Source organism: Dendrobates tinctorius, unplaced genomic scaffold (genome assembly GCF_039654945.1).
Source record: "Dendrobates tinctorius isolate UK_male_01 unplaced genomic scaffold, ASM3965494v1 ptg000086l, whole genome shotgun sequence".
Lineage (NCBI taxonomy): Eukaryota > Metazoa > Chordata > Amphibia > Anura > Dendrobatidae > Dendrobates > Dendrobates tinctorius.
This window is the reverse complement of record NW_027361754.1, coordinates 28,079,977-28,091,734: the sequence shown is the minus strand read 5'-3', so window position 1 is coordinate 28,091,734 and position 11,758 is coordinate 28,079,977. Positions and strand designations below refer to the sequence as shown.

At 43.9% G+C, this 11,758-nt stretch overlaps 1 protein-coding gene across 6 annotated transcripts in view; it reads right to left on the bottom strand.

The window, feature by feature from the left end:
* Positions 1-2,033: 2,033 nt before the first annotated feature.
* SIDT2 (SID1 transmembrane family member 2) overlaps positions 2,034-11,758 on the bottom strand; it is a 66,701-nt gene continuing 56,976 nt past the window's right edge. For all 6 annotated transcript variants that reach the window (XM_073585217.1, XM_073585222.1, XM_073585219.1 and 3 more), the window contains 10 exons: positions 9,606-9,729; positions 7,872-7,989; positions 7,649-7,785; positions 6,092-6,200; positions 5,938-6,014; positions 4,925-4,971; positions 4,473-4,578; positions 4,277-4,387; positions 3,438-3,551; positions 2,034-3,343 (listed from right to left, as the gene is read on the bottom strand). In XM_073585217.1, coding sequence (XP_073441318.1) covers positions 3,281-3,343; positions 3,438-3,551; positions 4,277-4,387; positions 4,473-4,578; positions 4,925-4,971; positions 5,938-6,014; positions 6,092-6,200; positions 7,649-7,785; positions 7,872-7,989; positions 9,606-9,729 — 1,006 coding nt within the window. In that variant the 3' untranslated portion in view covers positions 2,034-3,280. The remainder of the gene's footprint in view (positions 3,344-3,437; positions 3,552-4,276; positions 4,388-4,472; positions 4,579-4,924; positions 4,972-5,937; positions 6,015-6,091; positions 6,201-7,648; positions 7,786-7,871; positions 7,990-9,605; positions 9,730-11,758) is intronic.

Sequence of the window (11,758 nt, the reverse complement as noted above, 5' to 3'; positions counted from 1 at the left end):
CACACTAACAGTTCCCATCACCAGATTACACATATAGCCAGCAGCTCATTTTGGCCAAAAGATTATTTTAAATCTGCCACCACGACAAGGTAGACTCTTTTGGCCGGGCTCTACTCTAACCTATTAAACATTTGTCCAATACAATCTAGGTATATTTTTATTTTTCAATTTTTATAGTGACCAATATCAAATCTAAAAGGGACAAATACCACCGCACCATGTCCAAACCACATATTACCACCACATGACCAATAATACCACATACAAGGGACAAATACTACTACACCATGACCAGACCACATATTACCACCACATGGTGTACAATACTGATCATTTATTAAAAAAAAAATACTATCACCATAAGTGCCATTATACACAGGAGATCTGTACTTAGTATGCAGGGTCTGTGTACATACAGGTAATACAGTGATCAGTGTTGACATTATACACAGGAGCTCTGTATATAGTGTCTGTGTACAGGTAATAGTGATCACCGGTGACATTATACACAGGAGCTCTGTATATAGTATCAGTGTACAGGTAAACTGATTCATCAGTGACATCTCTAGGTGAAGTCCTTCATCTTTGCTGTTCATCTTTCATCCAGCACAAACTGCCATCACGTCTTCCAGCCAGGGCTCATCTCTGCAGGCAATAACAGTTATCTAGAGCACCGCTTGGAGAACACATTACTTAATTTTTTCCCAACTTCTACACTATACCAGATGAAGAAAAACAGGCGACAGTGTCGCTCTGCACAGTAACAAGACCGCCCTCCATTTAAAAACAGTATCCTCAATAAAATAAAATAAATCACTGCAGTAATAATAGCCCCTATTGTAAGAATATCCCCCCATCCTGGCCCCTTGTATCTCATTTCTGGCTCCACCCATACGTTCTCCCATTCTGCCCCATGATCCTGCCCCATCTCACATCCTGCCCCTGAGCCAGAGGGAAGCTAGCGGTGACTGAGGAACTGTGCCCAACAGGGCCCAGGGGGAAGCTGGTGGGGACTGTCTGGGGGCCCACGTCCAACAGAGCCCGGGAGCCCTGGGCCCTGTTGGATGCGGGCCCCCCAGTCACCACTCGCCTCGCCTTCCCTCATCAGCCACATGCAGCAGCGGCGCGCTATCAGTTAGTCCAGACGCAGCCACGGTGAGCCTCGTCTCACCGTTGCCGGAGAGACTCACTCACCATGCTCGCCTGCCAGCCTCCGCTTGTCCAGGTTCGTCAGCCGCCGTCCACCCGGGCCCCACCGTGGCAAGCACGCTGCTCCGGACCGGAAAGAGGAAGTGGAGCAGCGTCACCGTGTGATGTCAGCAGTCCAATGAAGCACCCGTGGCGGCCGCTGCAGATTAAAGCTACAGTGGCCTTTTCTGTTCGCCGGATACATTAACACTGTGGTGTATCTTTAAAACACCAGTGTTTTAATGCATCGGGCGTTCGGAAGACTGTGTAGGGGACCAGATTGTGGGGTAATATACTTCTTGGGGAGGGGTTTTTTTTTTGCATATGGGGCAACAAAGTGTGTGTGTTGAATGCTGTGGAGAATTTATTGTGGGGGCTCACACTGGAGCATCTTTGTGGGCAAATCTTACTGTCTGGGGGGCTGTGATGAAAGTGCAGTGGGAGATAACATGCCGAGTGAGGGGCTGTGGGATTGTCCACATCCCATTAAACTGACCAAGTCCCACAGGAGATACGTCCGCCCAATGGCAGGATCAAGCACTCATGTAAGATGGCCTCACCCCTTGGAGAGGACGTTCTCCATCTCAGAGGGAGGTGGCGTGCACATTACATGGTTTCACAACACCACACTCATTCACCAAGGGATCTGTGGTTTACAGGACAGACCCCTTAAACCTTTATGCTCATTTTAGTAAATTAATTTATTGTATAAAACGGACATTACTGAACAGAAAGTCCCGTCTGTCCTTTAGCCAGCACGGTATATACAGTAATATATTCACTAAAATATCTCAGCTAGTAAAATCTTAAAGTCGAAATTAATGAGGAAGACTTTTACAACAGAGGACGCCACAATATTTTTATTTGTTTATTTTATTATAAAAGTTTAGGTATTTATATTTTTTTCCCCCAAAACCAGCAGCGTCTTGGTCATGGGCAATAACTGGTAATACAACTTATCCCCCAATCACGTGACTAGGAATGAGCAGCAATACCAGACACCGCCCAGAGACAAAATGGCACTGTTGCTGGACCCTTTTAATGACTTTGACATCATCTTTCACTGCACAAAAGTTAGCAGGATGCCAATACCAACACAGGCACATGAACATTTACACACAGGTGGAAAAAAAAAAAAGACAAGGTTTGCATGATTATCTGATTATCGTCTTGCTCTTCCGTGCCCGGGGGTCTGGTACATGTTGGATTTAGGACTCTAAACCTATGTGCACAATGCCAATGTCAGCTACAACATAAGCCACATCCACAGCACTGTATTTGGAGCATTATTAACCCTATACTTCTGGCTAGAGGAGGATATCCCCTACATTGTAGCCCATGTGCACTTTTGGTGCAGCGACAGTCGCTGATGCCATATCTATGGTCAGTCCATAGAACACTCCCCAGCAAGGAAGAAGTGACAGCGACTGATCCTATATCTATGGCCAATGCACAGAACACTCCCCAGCAAGGAAGCAGCAATCACTGATCCTATATCAATGGTCAGTCCCCAGTAAGGGATCAAGAAAAAAAAAAAATATATAAATAAATCAGTGCCGTGGTGAGATTGGTCTCATTAAGAGTACTTTGAGTAAATCCTTCATATAAATGACCAGGACAACCCCACTTAAATAAAAGTTGGCAATGAGAAGAACAGTTTTCTATCTATTCAATCCGTGTGTCACTGCCTCCACAAGGTAAAGTCTCCCCACTAGTCACAGACAAGCAGCCGGACATCATCCATACAAGTTCATCTACTTGATTTTAGCATTGCAGCATAAAGCCATGTAATGGCTGAGAGGCTGGGCCACAAAAAGGTCCGTTTTGGCAATAAGAAACAATACTGCCACTCTGTGGCTAATGTGAAAAGTACAATGTTAGACCAAAAAAAAAAAAAAAAAAGGCAGTCTTCATGTCCTGGCACAAATTGGTCACAAGTCCTGTTACCGGAGCTGTAAATTTCCTCAGGAACCATCTTCAAATGTGGAAAACTGGACGGAAAGGCTTTCTCCAGGTTGGTGTCACCATCACCTGCGGCAGCTCTGATCGGATATCCTTTACTATTCGCTAGTTACATCCATTATGGTACGTTTCAAAACACGTAAATCTTGTCTCTCTGTACATCATCCAGATCATCGTCCAGACACAGCAGCACCTTTGAAAGAAAAAAAAATAAAAAAATCCGTGATAAGTCCTTGATGGACTCCTAACACTGACCAGTTCTCAGGTTTCTGGGTGATAGTACTTACAAGAAATGAACCAAACATGGCGATAGAGGAGAGGAAATGCCAAATATCATGGTCATCGAAGAACCCGAGTAAGATACAATCCCTGTTGTGCTCTCGAGACTCAGCTGGAGTTTTCTAGAGAAAAAACAAATACTTTTTTTTTTTAATAAATGTTCAGTCCTAAGATCCATGATCCGCGAGGCTCTAAGCTTTTCAACCACCCATGATACAGAAAATGAAGAGGTTGCTAACGGCTATGCAAGGGAACTGCAGGAGGTCCCCTTCTATAGAGCCCAGCTGCAGTTCCCCTGCACAGTGGACCCCTTCATTCTCAAAATTGGTGGCCTCACAGCGATCAGAATTCAAAGTGATAGTATATTGCTAAGGTATGCAATCACTGAGCTGGAAACCAGATTTTGCTACACATCTGAGAGCAGCATAATGTAGGAGCAGAGACGCTGATTCCAGTGATGTGTCATTTACTGAGCTGCCTGTTGTAGTTGTTATAAGATCATCTAACATGAACAAAACCTGATGACTGATACCTTTTTCAATTAGCTATTCTATGATGTAGGTGTCATTAGACGGTATTTTTCTTGCCATCCGTTAATCCCCAGACCAGATGGACAGTTGTTTGGGGGAATTTGGCCCTCAGCAGGATAGTGCAGAGGTCTGGCACAGTATTGTACAGGAGATGGCGGGAGATCTTCATATCTACAGATTTTGGTGGAAGGAGTACTCTATGATGGCTTAGCAGGTTTAATCCATATTCTCATTTTTGCTAGGCTTCTTATACAACACACACAGGCTAATCAGTCTGCTAAGCTGCTCACTCCCACACAATCTTCTTTATTACTTACCTGCCAAGTACTGAGTCCTTGGAAGAAGAAGAACAGAGCGAATCCCCAGACCACAGATGTGCAGGCGATACAAAGTAACGGAAGAGGAAGGATCTTTTCTCCACTGCGGAGCTAAATCGTACAGATGGGAAGACAACGTAATTATAGAGGATACAAAGAAAAGACAGATAAAGCCTCCAAATCCCTCACTGCTCACCTTCATGATGATGTAGAAAGCAAAGTAAAGCAGCAAGTTGCAGATCCCAATGGCAAGAAGGTAAGAGGCAAAATCATTAGGTCGCACGATTAAGCCATAGGCCGCCCTGCAGAGGGAATAAATATAAGACTGAATCTACAGTGTTTTAATTGAAGACCTAAAGTAAGATTTGTGGTGTACCGAACACCACCACTCATGAATATGAGGAGCAGTGGTTACTATGCCCCTGTCCCTGCTTCATCCACTTTGCCAGAGCTGGGCGAAAATGCCAAAAATTGCAAAATTTTAGCGAAGCCTTGAGTTTTGAAAGGTTTAAAAAGGTTGGCAAACCTTTTTTAACACCAGAATATTGGCGTAAAACCTTTGATGAATCAGGCTTGGACTTACTTGTCCTAGCCTTGAATTCAAAATGTAAGGTTTACATTTTTGCAAAAAAAGCTCTAGATACTCACAAAGACCAGTTTATGATGTTCCCCATGACGAGCAGCACCATGCGGTCCTGGAAAATTGGATGAGGGTTAGTGTCCCATGGAGAAAAAGCAAGGGGAAGAAAATTGGACAACAAGAAGGCAAGAAGTGCAAGGATACAAGTGAGTTACAGAAGGTTAAAGCCCCCGTACACATAAGATTAAAGTTAGTGCACCAGCCGATCATCTTATCTATAGGGGGCTTCCTGATTCTCCCCCAGCAGAGGTGGTCAGGGAAAATGAATATTTGGTTAGAATAAATTTAAGCACCTGATCCTTCTCTCAAGAATGAAGCTGCAGTCAGAGCTATCTGGCAGCAAACTCCTCCCCCTCCCCATAGAAAATACATGACTGTTCAAGCCGAGTCAGACATCACTTTTGGCTGCCAGCCATCCCTTGTCTGGGCACTATAAAAGTGTTTTTTAGATGTCGCTCACTTTGACTGGAGGAGGGCAGTACTGACCACATACTGCCGCTACATGTGCACAGACATGTATGTGCAGAAGTAAGGTCATCAGCACCGATCACCTCCTGGTGAAGAAGTGGGTGGCATCAGATAACCCCTTTAAGTTACAAAGAAAGAGAAAAGCATTGAAGAAAAATAAAAATGGTGAAATCAAATTGCCAATGCACATTGCCTCCGATTGCAGAGTTGATACACAATGCGACAGAATATATAATTTTTTTTTTTACTTGACTTTGATAATTTATATTAAGAAACGTATCACTTGTAGTTCTCTTTATCTCCGTAGATTCTCTTCTGCCCTGGCATTTTGGCCAAGAGAAATCAGAATATTGTAGAAAGGAGCAGCTGAGAAGATGAGCACAGACACCTGCTTACAAGACATGCAATTGTGAGACGTCCCGGCCACTTACCGTCATATCCCAGTCTATACAATACATATATAGACATGTAGAGAGAAAACAATGGATCTGATGAAACACATATCTACATGTAGACCCCACAGCATACAGATGAGGCACGGGCCGTTACTAACCATATACATCGGGGGGCTGCACTGCCTCACACAGTCCGTGTACAGAACCTGCAGGATCCGGCGCAGGATCCCCGAGTCTGGAGGTAAAAAGTGACACAGATCAGGAACGTGACAAGGCAAGCAATGGCGACTGCGCTGATCAGTATGGTGTTACCTAGTCTCCAGCGGCCCATGTAATAAAGCTGAGTGCTCAGCACCAGAGTAAACACGATATGAATCACCGAGAACACGATCCAAAAAATTGTATTTCCTTTCCCGAACACCTGAGGAAGAGAGAAACCATAGTAATGGAGTATACGGATAGGGAAGGCATTAAAAACGGGTTTTTGAGGGAAAAGTTCCACCTCAGCCAAACGGTTGTTGGTACCGTAGACGTATATAAGGGGTTGTCTAATTTATCATTCCCATTTGGCTGTTTTTGGACGAGCAATAAAGGTGAATAGAAGTAACTGAGCATGAACCGATATCTCTCCACTCTCGAAAGTTTGAGCCCTTTTCCCGTAACACAGGCAGGTCCAGACTATGGAACCCACACCCATCATAAATGTATGTCATATTGTGCATTAATAGGAGTATTCCCATATCCAAGATCCTATCCCATTATAGTAGGTATATTAGCAAATACTTCCAATTAGAAATGTTATATAGTTTTTCTGATTAGCCATGTTGCTTAGCCCATATACAGGGCATTGCAGTAGCTTAGAAATCCATGGTGGTCATAACCACGGATACCGAAGCTACTGCAATGCCCTGTACATGGGGTAAGCGACATAGCTAAACAAGAACTATAATACATTTCTAATTCGAGGTATTTGCTAATATTATACCCACTATATATCTAGATAGGATCTTGGAGAGGGGAATACCCCTTTAATATCCAACTGAAACATTTTTTGCTTTAAAGGTATATTCTGATCTTGGTTTTAGGTCACCATACCAGCACCTTTGGAATCAGGCATATGAGGACAATTCCGTTCCTGTTCGACATGGCTGTAGTCCACCCAAGAACCCACCAGTTAACAGAGACTAAAAGAATACCCCAAGGAAGTATGTGGTGGGAGGTGGTTTTAGGCCCTCCCCCCAACCTGTTACCCCAAAACGGTTAAACAGTTATATACTGTATGAACCCGACTACAGAAATGGTAATTGTAAAGACTGGATATACTATATTCAAATGACATAAGGAGTCATGGGGGTGGAGCTTCTTCTCTGAAGGAAGTTGGTCGATCCTCCTCATGGATTTATTGAAGTCCCACACGGTGATTAATTCATCAAAAGCCTCCGCCAGCAATATCTAGAGCAAGTAGAGGCCGGTACGCCTCGCTTCATCTGTGAGACATTCATCAAGCTAGAAGTACCAGCCCGTGTGACTTCAGACGGTGGCTCTGCCTACATGACTCTGTACAGGTCTTTTGTAAACAGAGTGCTATATTGTAAAGTACGTTTTCCAAGTTCCGCTGCATCAGCCAGAATATAGTAAAGCAGCCCATAACGGTCCTAGGTATCTGGTTAGGAGTTCTAATCCCCCTGACCAGTTCCATTTAGGGCGATGAACATGTTGCTACTCTTTTCAGATGCCCAAACACTGACATGATTGGGAATGGCCTCATTTGTCTTGTGCATCAATGAGCAGTAACTGCATCATCCTGGCGTTTACAATGGTAACATTCACCTGTATAAAGGGGCAACCACAACTATACAAGTCACTGACCACACCAAGGACGGAGAAGAAGATGACGATGGCCAAGCAGGCGTAGGCACTGTAAGCGCTGGCATTAATATCCGGGTGTCTCTTCTGATACAGCATCAGCATGCACAGTCCGGCAATCATATACATGAAGGAAGTATCTGTAATAAAGGCAAAAAAACAATGGATGTGAATAGTGGGGTGCGTGTAAAGACTGGCAAGTAAAAAGGAATGACGGAATACTAACCAAACTGGAAGTTGGTGTAATTGGGACACACGTGGTAACATGCGCTGAGCAGACCCTCCATCATCAGGGCAGTGCCCATGGCATAAAACAGGCCAAAGTGTTTTGGGATGCCGCACTCCTAAACAGAAGGAAGAGGATGGATAAGTGTATATCCCAGATGATTGCTTCCAACTACAATTAGACCCGGCCATACGCACTACACTGTTGGCCAAACCTGACGCTTTAGGCAGGAATGGGCGATTATGTAATGTGTATGGGCCCCAGTGATGCAACAAGTCCTTTTGTTGTCGCATAGACAATGTCTGCAGAATATTATTACTCGCCTTCAGCTGAATTAGTCAAAAAAGTGAGCGATGGCACATGGATGGCCAAAAGAGCAGCTGGGTGACAGGCATTAATGCACACGACCAAACTGATGGTGTCCATATACTGTCGACCCTAACATATACATGACCATTCAGCGCGGCTGCACATTCATGTGTTTTCAGGGTGGAGAGGGTAGGCTGCTGCCAAACACATCACAGGCAGGGGAATAGCTTATTTAAGGGGAAAAAAAAAAAATATGTCGATTAAATGCAACTGCCAAAACAATATCCGATGGGGGAGAGTCCAGGGTCCGCCATGCGCATCAGATGGTCAGTCCAGCTACAACTGCAGAAATGGACGACTTTAATCCACTGTCTAGGGGACCTTAAGAGGATTGTCCACTACTTATAGAAGTCTTAAATGGTGTAGGTCTCAGAGGAAAAAAAACACCAACTTATACGTTCACCTGCTACTGCAGAACCAGTATAGCAAGAATGTCAGGGCTTGGTATCCCACTAATCAAGTGACACTTATCAGCGCTGCAGCCAATCAGCGGCAGATAATGGGCTTATTCATTTACACCTGGATGACACTCAAACGTCTGGTAGGAGGTTTGAGTGCTGCAGCCAATCTGTGGCCATGGACTGGCTGCGGTGCTCACATGACAATGTGCAAAATGTGTGTACCAGCGTTTTAATTTTTTATTTTACCTGGGTGATTACAGAATTTAAGACTGCTATCAAGTTGACAAACCCTTTAAGTCAGGGATCCCCAAAGTGTAGCTCAGGAGCCACATGTGGCTCGCGGCTGACTGCTAGCTTGTTGCTTTAGCTCCAGGTCTAGCAAAGAGCTATGAAGAGCTCATCTCAAAATGGTGAATTTTGTGAGTAGTCCGCCACAGAAGAGCAGATCTGGATGCACATATACTGGTCTTAGGGGTTTAGAGATAATTTAAGGATGGTGTGCTGGATACAGGATGATACTACCAGTCAGAGGAGGTACTTGAAGCTGGATACAACAGTGTGATGGGAGAATACTGAAGAGGGGAATTGTGGGAACCCTTGGATCTTGGTATACTGGTTCTGTGGAAAAGCTTTGGCTGTCATTATACCCATAATAGGGGCTTTCGTTGCCACTAATGTGAGGGAGTGTGGGTGCTGGTTGTGGCTCGCGACCATCTCTCAATGCTAGACATGGCTCACGACCCTCTCTCAGAGCTGGATGTGGCTCTCAAGGTTGGGGACCACTGCTTTAAGTTACATAGCAAAATCATGTGCGCCAAGAAAGATAGCTTTCTGCAGTGAATCTGTTACTGGGAGAACTGACTAATGGAACCGTATTGGTTGTCACCAGTCTTCCCATGAGCTGTAAATACCCCCAGTAGACCAGAGCGGCTTATGTAGGAGTGCTCACGTGGCTTGTCCTTACCTCCACCTGCCCCTTGGTGTAGAAGCGGCTGCGGTTGTGACGGAGTTCTCTCTGTAGCACAATGATGAGGAAAAGCAATCCCAACAGTATGTAGCCCAGGTTACTGAGGATGTTGTTAAAAGCACTAGAAAAAGAGAAAAGGATATAAAAACACAAAAGGCACAAAAAATCCACACTAATATCAGTCATGGGGGCGATATTACCAGTGTGCTAAAAACAAAGAAGTGTTCAAGGGTCCTGGAAACTTCCAAAATGTTATTAGTTTTGCTATTGTTTGAGAGGTGGAGCCTCAGACTAGCCATAGACGATAGACTACCGTCAGACACGTGCTCGTTTGGAAGACCACCATCTCTCCCAACCTCTAGCTCAGATGTGTTCTGTATGGGAAGAGGGGAGAAACTAGAGCCCCAAGAATAGGGACTTGTACTAATGCACCTCCACTCTATTCAGGATGGGGCTACAACATTTCTTTGCATTTTAGGCAAAAAAAACCAAAACACTGACTTACCATTTAAAAAAACAAAAAAAAAAAAGCAAAAAAAATGTACAGATGCAAACGTTTGGGCAGCCTTAGAGATTTGGGTGGTCAGATAACTTTGACCAAGGTTTCAGACCTTAATTAGCCTGTTAGGGTTATGGCTCGTTCACCATCATAATTAGGAATGGCCAGGTGATGCAAATTTCCCAGCTTTATAAAAACTCAGCCTCCTCTAACCTTGTGCCAAAATACAGCAGTCATGTGTTCTTCTAAGCAGCTGCCTAGCACTCTGAGAATGAAAATGGTGGAAGCCCACAAAGCAGAAGGCTATAAGAAGCTAGCCAAGCGTTTTCAAGTTGCCCTTTCCTCAGTTCAAAATGTTAAGAAATGGCAGTTACCAGGAGCAGTGGAGGTCAAGATAAAGTCTAGATGACCAAGCAAAATTTAAGTGAGCTGCTCATAGGATTTCTAGACAGGCAAATCAGAACAAAAGACCCCCCCCTTGACTGCAAAAAAACACCAGAAAGATTTAGCAAACTCTGGAGTTGTGGTGCATTGTTTTACTGTTCAGAGACACCTGCAAAAATATGCCTTCATGGAAGGGTCAGAGGAAAGCCTCTCTTGCATCCTCATCATAAAATGCAGAGTAAGAAGTAAAGAAGTATGCAAAAGAACATCTTAACAAGCCTGATGCATTTTTGGAATCAAGTCTTGTGGACCGATGAGGTGAAATTGATCAAGGTGGCCAAAGAGTTCAAAGGTAGCAGCTGTCAAGGCAAACAGGATCATGGGGTGCATTGAAAGAGGTCACATGAAAGCATTATATTGCCTCTGTACAAATCCCTGGTTAGACCGCACATGGAATACTGTGTACAGTTTTGGGCACCGGTGCTCAGGAAGGATATAATGGAACTAAAGCGAGTACAAAGGAGGGCATCAAAATTAATAAAGGGGATGGGGGAACTACAATACCCAGAGAGATTAGCAAAATTATGATTAATCTGTAAAAAAAAAAAAAAAAAAAAAAGACAACTGAGGGCCGATCTAATAACCAAGTATATAAGGGGACAATACAAATACAGTGTCTTGCAAAAGTATTCGGCCCCCTGGAACTTTTCAACCTTTTCCCACATATCATTCTTCAAACAAAGATACCAAATCTAAATTGTTGGTGAAGAATCAACAAAAAGTGGGACACAATTGTGAGGTTGAACGAAATGTATTGGTTATTTTAAATTTTTGTGGAAATTCAAAGTCTGAAAAGTGGGGCGTGCAATATTATTCGGCCCCTTTACATTCAGTGCAGCAAACTCACTCCAGAAGTTCATTGTGGATCTCTGAATGATCCAGTGTTGTCCTAAATGACTAATGATGATAAATATAATCCACCAGTGTGTAATCAAGTCTCCGTATAAATGCACCTGCTCTCTGATAGTCTCAGTTCTGTTTGAAGCACAGAGAGCATCATGAAGACCAAGGAACACAAAAGGCAGGTCCGTGATACTGTTGTGGAGAAGTTTAAAGGCGGATTTGGAAACAAAATGATTTCCAAAACTTTAAACATCCCAAGGAGCATTGTGCAAGCGATCATATTGAAATGGAAGGAATCTACCAAGACCCGGCCGTCCCTCTAAACTTTCATCTCAAACAAGGAGAAGACTGATCAGAGATGAAG